The sequence below is a fragment of the Neoarius graeffei genome, chromosome 1, assembly GCF_027579695.1.
Source record: "Neoarius graeffei isolate fNeoGra1 chromosome 1, fNeoGra1.pri, whole genome shotgun sequence".
Classification (NCBI taxonomy): domain Eukaryota; kingdom Metazoa; phylum Chordata; class Actinopteri; order Siluriformes; family Ariidae; genus Neoarius; species Neoarius graeffei.
Genome location: NC_083569.1, coordinates 63,920,317 through 63,934,538, shown reverse-complemented (window position 1 = coordinate 63,934,538; position 14,222 = coordinate 63,920,317). Strand labels below are relative to the sequence as shown.

The 14,222-nt window shown below is 40.3% G+C and overlaps 1 protein-coding gene across 6 annotated transcripts in view; it reads right to left on the bottom strand.

Moving 5' to 3' along the window:
* Positions 1 to 1,139: 1,139 nt before the first annotated feature.
* The window catches only part of LOC132873589 (ubiquitin carboxyl-terminal hydrolase 48-like), a 60,902-nt gene continuing 47,819 nt past the window's right edge, over positions 1,140 to 14,222 (bottom strand). For 4 of the 6 annotated variants that reach the window (XM_060909673.1, XM_060913459.1, XM_060910435.1 and 1 more), the window contains 5 exons: positions 11,206 to 11,556; positions 10,964 to 11,102; positions 10,217 to 10,795; positions 9,985 to 10,098; positions 1,140 to 1,953 (listed from right to left, as the gene is read on the bottom strand). In XM_060909673.1, the coding sequence (XP_060765656.1) occupies positions 1,943 to 1,953; positions 9,985 to 10,098; positions 10,217 to 10,795; positions 10,964 to 11,102; positions 11,206 to 11,556 (1,194 nt within the window). In that variant the 3' untranslated portion in view covers positions 1,140 to 1,942. The remainder of the gene's footprint in view (positions 1,954 to 9,984; positions 10,099 to 10,216; positions 10,796 to 10,963; positions 11,103 to 11,205; positions 11,557 to 14,222) is intronic. The other 2 variants (XM_060911205.1, XM_060911969.1) reach the window with 2 other exon arrangements.

Here is a 14,222-nt window from a genome sequence, read left to right as displayed (position 1 = left end):
CCAAAATTTAGTGGAAAGCCTTCCCAGAAGAGTGGAGGATATTACCACTGGCCACTTTGTTTGAGGAGCATATGTTTTCACCTGCGTTTGTTTGTTTTTTCCCAATGTAACTCAGAAAGTAGTGAACAGATTTTGATGAAATTTTGAGGAAAGGTGCGCCATGGTCCAAGGAACAATTGATTAGATTTTGATGCAAATCAGGATATTTCTGCAAATCCAGGATTTTTTTTTGTCTGTTTCAAACATAACTCAAAAAGTAGTGAACAGATTTTGATGAAATTTAGTGTACATCTTTAGTATTATCCCAGGTTCAAGTGATTTGATTTTGATGTTAGTAATATGTGGTTTGGTGGAGGTATGCACTCTACCGAGTGCCCTTCGAGTTATAGGAGCAAGGGGGGGACTAAATTTGGAATGGGACGGTCAACAAGCACAAATGGGTGTGATCAAGTTTTCAAAAGTATTGAATGATTAAATCACTGGATGTGACTATCATTCTCTGCCAGTAGCCAGCTCATTTTCTAATTTAAAGAAATTTTAACAAGACCGTCAATGACAGCGTAGCTCACTCTGGCCCCGTCTAGTCCAGAAGGAATGATCTGAAGTGGGCCACCTTGCGGAGTTCTACTCTCAGCCAGTCCAGCTCAAATATTTGAGAATAGAACTGTGCAAGGTGGCCCACTTTAGGTTGTTCCTTCTGGACTAGACAGGGCCAGAGTGGGTAAAAGTTATATGCACCCTAGGTACCCCTACTTTCATGCCAGAAAGAATCAAAATCAGTGAAAAATAGAGGGAGAAGAAGTGATTTGTGTGGAATCTGCTCATTAGGGTTTAATTACTCCATATCTTCATTATTAATTGCAATTATGCAAATTTGGGTAGAAGCTATATGCACCCCAGGCAGACCTACCTTCCTGCCAAAAAGAATAAATATCGGTGAAGAATTGAGAGAGAAGAAGCTTTTTTCATGAAATGTGAACGACGGACGACACATGATGGCATACAGTGGTGCTTGAAAGATTGTGAACCCTTTAGAATTTTCTATATTTCTGCACAAATATGACCTAAAACACCATCAGATTTTCACACAAGTCCTCAGAGTAGATAAAGAGAACCCAGTTAAACAAATGAGACAAAAATATTATACTTGGTCATTTATTTATTGAGGAAAATGATCCAATATTACATATCTGTGAGTGGCAAAAGTATGTGAACATCTAGGATTAGCAGTTTATTTGAAGGTGAAATTAGAGTCAGGTGTTTTCAGTCAGTGGGATGACAATCAGGTGTGGGTGGGTACCCTGTTTAATTTAAAGAAAAGGGATCTATCAAAGTCTGATCTTCACAACACGTTTGTGGAAGTGTATCATGGCACAAACAAAGGAGATTTCTGAGGACCTCAGAAAAAGCGTTGTTGATGCTCATCAGGCTGGAAAAGGTTACAAAACCATTTCTAAAGAGTTTGGACTCCACTCCACCAACACCACAGTCAGACAGATTGTGTACAAATGGAAGAAATTCAAAACCATTGTTACTCTTCCCAGGAGTGGTCGACCAACAAAGATCACTCCAAGACCAAGGCATGTAATAGTCGGCGAGGTCACAAAGGACCCCAGGGTAACTTCTAAGCAACTGAAGGCCTCTCTCACATTTGCTAATTGACTTAAAGTGTGAATTAAGTGAAATAATGCATTTACTAAAATGCTTATTTGTTTTGTGTAACGTCTAAATGAATTAATTACTTCTCAGGTTGAATCAAGTTTTCAGTATGAACCTAAGCATTCAGCAAACAAAAACAAATCTATATTTCTTGACAACAAAACATTGGACCCAGAATTAGCACAAAGTAAAATATATAACCAATTGATCCATTTAATCAGATGAATTGTTAGCGGATGGTGTCTGAGCTGAGCCACTTTGAGTCTGCTGAGCCTTGAGCTTCTCATAGTATTTCTGCAAGAGGAAAACAGCAAAATCAGAATTGCTTTCCTGAATGTAAATAACAGCAGTGTAATAATGAGCCCAATGTCTGGGAATATCTATTTTCTAACAGATACGTATACAGAAATACATATACAGTTGAACTCAAAATTATTAGCCCCCCTTGTGGAATTGAACATAATTCTTGATTTCTCCATGAAAATGACCATTGACAACAAATGTTTTTATTCTTGAAATAAATGCACTATGAAGACATTGTCCAACAAGTTTCATTACGATATCTTATTATCACACTGAGTTTCAACCAAAAACAGCAAAAGTGAGATGTTCAAAATTATTAGCCCCCTGACCATTAGTAGTCAATTGTGTACCCTTTTTGACCCACAACTGACAACAACCTCTTGGAATAGTTTTTCACTAGGTTGGCACAGGTCTCCTGAGGAATTTTGGCCCATTCCTCCATTGCAAACTGTTCCAACTGGCCCAAATTGGATGGTTTTCGTGCATGGACGTTCTTTTTCAGCACTTGCCACAGGTTTTCTATTGGATTGAGATCTGGGTTCTGTGCAGGCCACTGTATGACGTTGGTCTTGGTATCCTTGAAGTATTGCTGGACTATTTTAGATGTATGCTTTGGGTCGTTATCTTGCTGGAAGACCCAACGATGACCTAAGCGCAAAGTGAGAGCAGACTTCTGCATGTTTTCCTTCAGTATTTTTAGGTAATCTTCCTTTTTCATGGTGCCATGCACCCGAACCAGACTGCCTGTACCGGAGGCTGCAAAACAGCCCCACAGCATGATGCTGCCACCACCATGTTTAACTGTGGGAACTGTGTTCACAGGGTTGAAGGCCTCTCCCTTTCTTCGCCATACATAGGCAATGTCCATATGCCCAAACAGCTCCAATTTCATCTCATCTGACCAAAGCACAGACTTCCAAAACTCATCTTTCTTCTTCAAGTACTCACGGGCAAACTTTAGTCGGGCTTTGATGTGACGATGTTTTAGTAAGGGGGTTCTTCTGGGACGATAGCCCCGAAGCCCATTCCGATGAAGAGCCCTCACAACAGTGTGCCTTGACACACAAACTCCAGAAGAGGCCAGGTCAGCAACAATTTCCTTTGCAGATGTACGGGGCTCTTTACGGACATCTCTGACAATTTTTCTTTCCAGAGTTCTTGAGATCTTACACTTGCGTCCACGACCAGGTTTGTTCTTGACCGAATTTGTCTCCTTGTACTTGGCAATGATGCACCGAACTGCAGTTCTGGAGACTGTAAACCTCTTCGAAATGGCAGTGTAGCCTTGGCCCTTGTCATGAGCCTCCACAATCTTTTGTCGGAGTTCAAGACTTATTTCTTTAGTCTTCGGCATTGTGACAAATAGTAATCCTCCTCATTCATTCAAATGCCCTGTTCCTTGGAGTCCTTTTAAACTGTTGAATGGAGCCAATTGACTACAGGTGTTGCTAGGAAGCCAATTGATTGCACAGGTGTTGTTTAAAAGCTGATTGGTTAATTAACTGTGTTTTAAAAGCAAGAATCTACATGGGGGCTAATATTTTTGACCAACTCATTTTTACCATATTTCATATAAAGACAGCCTAAAACTAATTTCATATTCCAAAATGCACCACAAACATCTGAATAGTACTGGTGATTGTTTGTGTATATCAATTTTTATCAATGCTTTAAACATTTGGAGGATATTTGGGAAAATGTTCCAAAATTTAAGGGGGGCTAATAATTTTGAGTTCAACTGTATATATATATATATATATATATATATATATATATATATATATACCGTATAAGCTGTATTTCTAAATGTCAGCTTTCTACAACATACAGAAAATTACAGATATTCCCTTCTAAAATAATATTTATTTAATTATTCATACAGAATATGAAATATTGATTAAAATAAGGCAGAACTTAGGTATAATAGCATAGTAAATAGTTAAATGGGATATTACATACAAAAATATATGCAATATGAAACACAAATCTGATACATGTACAATACATATATTTCATTAAATATTATGGCACCATGATCTTCACATCAGTGACATTAAACAATTAAGAGGTGAATTTCCTCTTCTTGGACTTCTGTGAGTGGGTTGCACTGGGATAGTCTCTCTGCAGGTCTTGAGCTACAATAGATGATTATAATCAGGGTTAGGGTTAACCCTAACCCTACCCTTATATGCACAAGGCTTGGCTAAACTATGACAGATTAAGACTTTCTCATAGATCTTTCTTTATTGTGACTGTCACCTTGCTCACTAAAAATGCCTTTAAATCAGTCACATAGATAACACATTTTGTCACTAAATGTAATGTGCTACGGTGGTGTAGTGGTTAGCACTGTCGCCTCACAGCAAGAAGTTCCTGCATTCGAGCCCAGCGGCCGACGAATGCCTTTCTGTGTGGAGTTTGCATGTTCTCCCTGTGTCTGTGTGGGTTTCCTCCGGGTGCTCCGGTTTCCCCCACAGTCCAAAGACATACAGGTTAGGCTAATTGGTGGCTCTAAATTGACCGTAGGTGTGAGTGTGAATGGTTGTTTGTCTCTATGTGTCAGCCCTGCAATAACCTGGCGACTTGTCCAGGGTGTACCCCGCCTCTCATCCATAGTCAGCTGGGATCGGCTCCAGCTTACCTGTGACCCTGCACAGGATAAGCAGCTACAGATAATGGATGGATGGATGTGACGTGCTAGAAACAAACTGACATTGTTCCTGAAATCAGCACCCAAAAATTAGTGTAAAACACCCTTCACCTTTTAGTCAGTAAAACTGATGCAGGGCGGTGTTATCAAGTGTTTATTCAGTAAGGACAGGCAATATTTCTTTCACTTTCTGAAGTGTAAGACAAAACCCAAATTAAATCAATGTAAGTACTAAGCATTTTAACTCCCACTATTTCAGTGTCCAAACAGGAGTAATATCTTTGTTGAGGATGACTGTGGCAAGAACTTTATTTAAATTTATTCACTATTTGGTGATTTCTGCTTGCCAAAGCTTAAAATTCTTCTGAATTCCCTTTGAACTCGACAATCAGCAAATGGCTGAAAGCCTGGCCTTTACATAATGTACCAAAGTCAATGTTTGGTCAATGTAAGAGCCAACTTATAATCCATATTCTATGAATTCTATGCATTAATGAAGGGACCCATATATACACTCCTTTAATCTCAATGTTAAATGCAGTACTACATTTATAAGCTGTTATTACATGGCTTGGTTGAATACTTGATTCTGATTGGCCAATTATGGCATCCTATGGTGTGTTAATTGTGAACAAGAGACAGTTGCTACATATAATAGACTGTCCTTATGGACCACATCATTACAGGGAGAAATGAATATTTTTAAGTCAATAAAATAATTTGTACTCAACATTGTCAATTTTTTTGTTTCTTTGGCAAGCAGCTATGTAATAAGTCTGAAAAGTGTACAGCAAACTGATCATTACTATGAAATAAACCCCTTCAGGGTGATTCAAGACTGTTAGGGTTTTGCTGGGAATCAAACCCGGGTCGCTGGTGTAGTGATCCAGCAAACCCCCACTAGGCCACCAGGGGAATGACTCAAGTGCAGAGGCGTGAGGCGAAAGTAGAGTATCAAAAAAAAACAGTTTATTTACACTATATACACTATATACAGCCCTGTGATGACCTGGCGACTTGTCCAGGGTGTACCCCACCTTTCGCCCGTAGTCAGCTGGGATAGGCTCCAGCTTGCTTGCGACCCTGTAGAAGGATAAAGCGGCTAGAGATAATGAGATGAGATGAGACACTATATACAATCCAGGGCAAAAAAACAAAAAGTATAATCCAACGCTGAGAAGACAAAGGGAAAAATAAAAACTCCAGCAATTCAAAGTCCAAAAAAAAAGGAAAAGGCAAAAATGCAAAATGCTCAGAAGATCCAAAAGTACAAAGTTCAAAGAAAGCAAAAAATATCAAAAACACAAGGGCACAGGCAAGGTACATGGGACAGAGGAAACTAGCACTAGACAGCATAGCATAAAGACTCCGTGACTAGGGAACAAACAGAGGAGTATTTATACACAAAATAAATTGAACACAGGTGACGATAATGAAGACAAACAGGTAATCAACACAAAACACAGGAACAGTGGCAGCCTCTAGAGGCCAAAACAAACATGATAAGAAAAGGAAATAACAGCGGCCTCTAGAGGCCAAAACAGTCCCAGTCCTAAAAAAGACTTCATGTAGGGTTCCTGCATCAACCAGTCAGGGTTTATTCCTTGATAAATAAATTTCAAGAAATGGTTTGTGCATCTCAATGTTTGTCTTTTGAGCATGAGCTATATTTTGTTAGCCTTCTTATTTAGAGATATGAAACAAGAGCAAGTTCAGCCTGTTTCCAAGGCATACTGTGTTAAGAAAACAAACAAACAAACAAAAAATTGTCCCATTGTAGTGCGAATATCCCATATGAATGCTGTGCTCTATTGTTTATTTTACCTACCTTAATGCTTAATTACATACAACCCTGATTCCAAAAAAGTTGGGACAAAGTACAAATTGTAAATAAAAATGGAATGCAATGATGTGGAAGTTTCAAAATTTCATATTTTATTCAGAATAGAACATAGATGACATATCAAATGTTTAAACTGAGAAAATGTATCATTTAAAGAGAAAAATTAGGTGATTTTAAATTTCATGACAACAACACATCTCAAAAAAGTTGGGACAAGGCCATGTTTACCACTGTGAGACATCCCCTTTTCTCTTTACAACAGTCTGTAAACGTCTGGGGACTGAGGAGACAAGTTGCTCAAGTTTAGGGATAGGAATGTTAACCCATTCTTGTCTAATGTAGGATTCTAGTTGTTCAACTGTCTTAGGTCTTTTTTGTCGTATCTTCCGTTTTATGATGCGCCAAATGTTTTCTATGGGTGAAAGATCTGGACTGCAGGCTGGCCAGTTCAGTACCCGGACCCTTCTTTGACGCAGCCATGATGCTGTAATTGATGCTGTAATTGGTTTGGCATTGTCATGTTGGAAAATGCAAGGTCTTCCCTGAAAGAGACATCGTCTGGATGGGAGCATATGTTGCTCTAGAACCTGGATATACCTTTCAGCATCGATGGTGTCTTTCCAGATGTGTAAGCTGCCCATGCCACATGCACTAATGCAACCCCATACCATCAGAGATGCAGGCTTCTGAACTGAGCGCTGATAACAACTTGGGTCGTCCTTCTCCTCTTTAGTCTGAATGACACGGCGTCCCTGATTTCCATAAAGAACTTCAAATTCTGATTCGTCTGACCACAGAACAGTTTTCCACTTTGCCACAGTCCATTTTAAATGAGCCTTGGCCCAGAGAAGACGTCTGCGCTTCTGGATCATGTTTAGATACGGCTTCTTCTTTGAACTATAGAGTTTTAGCTGGCAACGGCGGATGGCACGGTGAATTGTGTTCACAGATAATGTTCTCTGGAAATATTCCTGAGCCCATTTTGTGATTTCCAATACAGAAGCATGCCTGTATGTGATGCAGTGCCGTCTAAGCAGTGGCGGCTGGTAGTCTTTCAAACAGGGGAGGCTGGTCGGTTACGATATTTCCAGATTTTAAAAGAAAAAACACATCAATTTTGCCCATACTCTTGCCTCTGATCTGGCTGATTGTTGGCAGGGTCACAAACTGTGAAATAACAGGTTCTTTTGGCCCATTAGCCTAAATCAAGTTTCAAATCAAGTTTATTTGTACAGCGCTTTTAACAATAAACATTGTCGCAAAGCAGCTTTACAGAATTTGAACGACTTAAAACATGAGCTAATTTTATCCCTAATCTATCCCCAATGAGCAAGCCTGTGATACATTTCTCAAGCCTGTGGCCTACTGTCCAATATACATGATGGTGGTGTTGGGGGGGTATATTTTAACATTTTATATTTTAAAATTGTGGCATGTGGCATGTTGTTTAAAAATTGATCATTATTGAAAGCAGCTCTTTGTCAGGAACCTCAGCAGTAACAGCAGAGTGTTCTGGAATAGGAACAAGCACTGACCTTGGGGAGCCAAACATAGAGCTGGGTGCCACACATTTCATTGAATGACACTTTCCCTATATTTTACTTATTTTGACTGAGAAATGTTTTACTGACAATTTTGATAACGCTTCACTTTTAATCCAGGTCTGTAGTGTGAAATGTTCTCGGCTGTGTTTTTGTTTAAAAATGTTTTCCAAATTGTAGCTGTGTTTAATTCATATCCAGAAAAATATATATTCCAATATAATATACTCAGCATAAACATTTTAAATAGATTCTATATTTTTGGTCCATCCATGACATATTACTAAAGTAGCCTATTTGCTGTTGTTGCTGTGGGTCACTTGCTGTTAGCCAATTCACTTTCTCGTACCAGGAGAGCTGAAAGGAACGAGTATTATTCCCTACCTTTTTCACCAAGTCAATTTGAGGCATTGGTCTACCCTGCTCTTTAATTTTAATTTTTTCCTCGAAAGGAAGACTGGCAAATGGCTTCACCAAAATTAAATCAGCAATGCTTGGCATCCGTGCGCAGCTTTCTTGCTAGCTGACTAGCCCCCTCAAGTTCAAATTCAATCACTCAAATAAACGAAATTTCTGGAACTAAGATAGCAAACTTGACAACACTATATTTACACTTTATTTACAATGAAAATATATACAAACTAAAAAAGCTGGTAGAAACCGTATGTAATGAATGAAATCGAAATGTAAGCTGATCTCTTACAATACACCACACCACTTGCGAATCCGCATGGGACTGAACTGAAATTCACCGCTGCCTGTCTATATTTGAAACGAGCTGTCAATCAAAGAAAATACCCGGCCGCTTTCACCAATCACCAGTCTCCTCGAGGAAACTGCCATGTCCCTCCCACTGTGAGGCTGGGAGTCTGTGGGGCAGGCGTTTTCGCAGTATTTGTCCAGTAACCGTCTTGCATTTTTAGATTGACAAGCGCATAGCTCCCAAATGCCATTGAAGTCCACTGAGGCTGGGAGTCTGTGGGACTCTGTGGGCGGGCGTTTTCGCAGTATTTGTCCAATAATCGTCTTGCATTTTGAGACTGAAAAGCGCATAGCTCCCAAATGCCATTGAAGTCCACTGAGGCTGGGCTGCATCGTGCTGTCACAAGGGGGAAAAACTCACGCACACATTAGGCGAACTGGGGAAAGTTATAATGGAATGATTTCGCACTGTAGTTGGGTTGAGCACATATATTTCTATGATTCTGGATCTGAAATAGCAATGTTATAAGGTCGGCTATAACATAAGCCTAGCGCAATTCATCCTACACGATGTTCGTCATTTTTAGAGGAGGCTGAGCCTCCCTCGTTGTCTTAGAGCAATTGCCCGTGCGTCTAAGGGCCCGAAGATCACGGGCACCCAGTATGGTTTTCCGGCCTTGACCCTCAAGCACAGAGATTCTTCCAGATTCTCTGAATCTTTTGATGATATTATGCACTGTAGATGATATGTTCAAACTCTTTGCAATTTTACACTGTTGAACTCCTTTCTGATATTGCTCCACTATTTGTCGGCGCAGAATTAGGGGGATTGGTGATCCTCTTCCCATCTTTACTTCTGAGAGCCGCTGCCACTCCAAGATGCTCTTTTTATACCCAGTCATGTTAATGACCTATTGCCAATTGACCTAATGAGTTGCAATTTGGCCCTCCAGCTGTTCCTTTTTTGTACCTTTAACTTTTCCAGCCTCTTATTGCCCCTGCCCCAACTTTTTTGAGATGTGTTGCTGTCATGAAATTTCAAATGAGCCAATATTTGGCATGAAATTTCAAAATGTCTCACTTTTGACATTTTATATGTTGTCTATGTTCTATTGTGAATACAATATCAGTTTTTGAGATTTGTAAATTATTGCATTCCGTTTTTATTTACAATTTGTACTTTGTCCCAACTTTTTTGGAATCGGGGTTGTATTTCCTATACAATTCCCTGTCAAGACTTCTCAGAATACACATCATCTGCACAAATTGTGTTTGCAGTATCTTACCAATAGGGTTATTTGGGCTAAAGGGAGGAAGAGTGTCAGTTGTGGAGGGCTCTGGACAAGGCTTATTAGTTTCTGTCTCATGATTTAGCTCATCCTCATGCCTCCGTTTAGATTCTGAAATCGACAAAATGTGTGTGTGTAGAAAAAAGGTGGGAAAGACTGGTATTATAATTAAAATCTTGCACCAACTTTAAACACAAAGATTAAGCAAAAGGAAATGCATCTTAAATACCCTTTATTGCTGCTCTTTTTTCAGCTGTAGCTCCAGCAGCAGTACTCTCCTTGACTGTGACTTCATCTTCCTGTTTGATATTAGGCTTCTCTTCCTCCGTTCTAGCAATCTCGGTGATTGGTGAGGCTGAAGTTACCTCTGCTTTCAAATTTTCTTCTTCTGGTTTGATGGTTATGTCTACTGGATTTGTGACTGAGGGTGGCATATTTTCAGCAGAAGTTGGTTCTTCCCCTGGGGTGTTCTCAGGGAGTTCTTCTACCTGGTTACTAGCAAAGCAAAGGGGGGTCCCATATACGATTCGTACATTGGGGGAGTGCCTGTTAGAGAGCGCATTTGTCCTGGGCCATCGGCATAGTGAGGTAGGGTGGCCATTTCCTTTCCTCGCCACCTTTAACTTCCCCAGTGTTTCCACCAGGTCCCCATTCACTGCTGGGTGGACAGGGAGCGAGCCCCAGATCCCCGTCGAGCCGAGGCTCGAACCAGGGACCATTCGCTTAGCGGTCAAGCACTCTAACCACTTGGCCACCTGCGCTCCCTGGTTACTAGACTTCCCCTTCTTCCCTCGAGTAGACTTCCTCACTACAGACAAAATCAGAGAGAATACTGAGAGATTAATTACCACCTCATGCATATACCAACATAATAAAAGCAATAGAAATGTCTCTTTTCATCAACTAATTAAGCTGCCCAATATTGTAATGTTTTGAAAACCAATAAATAGACTTTAGATGTCGAGTAAGCACTGACCTGTTGCCCGCCGAGATCTCCTCTTAGCCCTTCCACCCCTCCTGGTGACGGGTTTCTCCTCCTCCACCTTCTGTTCTAGCAACTGCTCTTTCTTTTCCTCCTCTTCCTCACCCACTTCATTCACTGTTATAGCAAGAGTCTGTAGAAAGCAAACGAATCTCTCACTATCAGCATTTAATCATGTCACACTGATGATTCCAAACCAACTAAAACAAGAGTCTGAGCAAGATATAAATACTGACCTTAGGGTTAATAGAGCCTACATCATCCTCATCTTCCTTCTCAACAATTTCATCAAGAGTGTTCAGGCCCTGATGTGCTTTCTCCAGCTGTTCCTCCACAGCTTTCACTTCATTACTTCCCACCTGATCGACAGTTAATAGTGCTTCAGGATCCTTACCAGCCTGGCATTTCAGAAGCTCTTCCTCATTAAAATCTCCATCTTTACCACCCACCTCATCAAGGGTTACCACAGCATCTTGGGATGCAAGTTCCTTGGTCTTTATCTCTTGTTGTGCAGTGTCAGACTTCTCAGATTGATGCTCTACAAGTGACTCTGGCTCCTGTAGCTCAGAGCCTTGAAGGGGCTCATCCTTTAATGCAAGGGCAGATGAATTCAACTGGTTAGGATCATGCAAGTTAGTGCATAAAACAAGTGAGGTTAGTGCATAAAACAAGTTACCTCCATTGTTTTATTTTTCAGTTTTATTTTATTTATTAGAATGGACTTTGGAAAATGTAGATGTGCAAAAATAGTAACAGCACCATGTATAGCAAGTAGTGCAAACAACAGTTTTAAATAATTAATATGTAAAGAAAGGATATTTTAAAAAAATATAGCTGCAAGCAGCAATGAGGGGGCAAAAGCAAGTGGGTAGTGATGGGCTGTCTGAAGCCAAGGCTAGGAAGCACGCATTGAGTATAAGGGGGGGTGTGGCAGTTGTATCGTTTAGCAAAAAAACATGTGATCGATCATAAATGAGGCCTCGGTTTGTTTCATACGCATCAGCGTTTCATCCTGAGTTTTCTGGATTGTTTTCTGGATAAAAGTTGTTTTCTGGATAAAAGTGGGCAAAACAGCTGGCACTTTGTGGGTTGTTTGGTTAGAGAGAATATCTCTTTTCATTTTTTAAAAATAGCCAAATCAAGTTTATTTGTATAGCGCTTTTAACAATAAACATTGTCGCAAAGCAGCTTTACAGAATTTGAATGACTTAAAACATGAGCTAATTTTATTCTTAATCTATCCCCAATGAGCAAGCCTGTGGTGACGGTGGCAAGGAAAAACTCCCTCAGACAACATGAGGAAGAAACCTTGAGAGGACCCAGACTCAAAAGGGAACCCATCCTCATTTGGGCAACAACAGACAACATGACGATGACATTAACAGTTTTAACATGAAGTCAGTTTTGTTGATGTTATAAACTCTTCATTGATGGAAACTTGAGTGCAAAACTGTTCATGACAACTGCAGTCCTAAAGTTAGCAAGTCAACTGTAGTCCTCAGCCATAAAAGCGTTACTGTAAGAGTCCAGAGCGTCCTCCAGGTGTGACTTTCAACTGTCCATATGGGGCCGTCCTCCACAGGAGCGATGTGATGAGACTCCAACCAGACACAGGGCACCAGGATGGATCAGGCAGGTCCAAGGAGCAGAAGAGGTCAGCATCTCGATCCCAAGACAGACATGTAACTCAGAGGGACAGATTAGGGGGGGAGAAAGAAAACACAGGTTGTTAGGTATGCCCAATGTCACCTGAATAAGTAGGTACAGTATACATATTGCACTGATTATAAGCAGGGACTCCGGCAAAACTAACTATGACAGCATAACTAAAAAGCACCAGAAGGTAACACAGGCATGAGGGAGCCCCGGGACATAAAGTAGCAGCCACTACACCGTCAACAAACTCGAGTGAGCAAGCGAGTGGGGGACTGACAACATCCATACATCCCAGTTTACCAAAACACTCTATGTCTGAGGACCCTCCAGATCTACTCCTTTACCTCATAAACACCATTAGCGTTTATGAGGTACACACAAACAAAAATAGTTTTTTTTATTAAAGTTATATATCATTCCAACATTTGCAATTTGTATTATTAAGTCATAGTGATTGTGTTATCAAATAATATTTGTGTACTGATTGTAGTAGTGGTAATACCCCGCACGCACGCACACACTTTTTTTTCCCTTTTTCTTGTCTTTATTCCAAAATGGAGCCTGCGCACAAGAGGAAATATTCACCTATGTTGGAACATTTTGAAATGGTTCCTTTCAATAAGGTTTGTAGCTGGAAGTTATTTTTGTCATATTTTACTAGAACAAGTTTTTATCATCATCATCATCATGCATAATTATATTCATATTGCATATTTATAGTTTAGGGCGGCACGGTGGTGTAGTGGTTAGCGCTGTCGCCTCACAGCAAGAAGGTCCTGGGTTCGAGCCCCGGGGCCGGCGAGGACCTTTCTGTGTGGAGTTTGCATGTTCTCCCCGTGTCCGCGTGGGTTTCCTCCGGGTGCTCCGGTTTCCCCCACAGTCCAAAGACATGCAGGTTAGGTTAACTGGTGACTCTAAATTGACCGTAGGTGTGAATGTGAGTGTGAATGGTTGTCTGTGTCTATGTGTCAGCCCTGTGATGACCTGGCGACTTGTCCAGGGTGTACCCCGCCTTTCGCCCGTAGTCAGCTGGGATAGGCTCCAGCTTGCCTGCGACCCTGTAGAAGGATAAAGCGGCTAGAGATAATGAGAATGAATGAGATATTTATAGTTTAAGGTAAAGTGCTTGCTGTGCCAGAAGGAACTAGTGTATAACAAGAATACATCAATGCTTAGGCATTACAGAGCTTTTCATGAGAATGCACAGCCTGCCTTCAGACCAGGCACAAGCGAAAATAAGAAATAAGAATAAGAATTTTTTTTTCTGTTTTAATTGTGTCATCAAAATCAAACAGTACCTAAAAGACATCATCTTTGTTTTATAGATTCCAGAAAAACAATGACAGATGAGGCCTTGTTTAACATGATTATTAAAAGACACCCAGCCATTGTCAATTGTGGAAGATGTACCGTACAACCCTGATTCCAAAAAAGTTGGGACAAAGTACAAATTGTCAATAAAAACGGAATGCAATGATGTGGAAGTTTCAAAATTCCATATTTTATTCAGAATAGAACATAGATGACATATCAAATGTTTAAACTGAGAAAATGTATAATTTAAAGAGAAAAATTAGGTGATTTTAAATTTCATGAC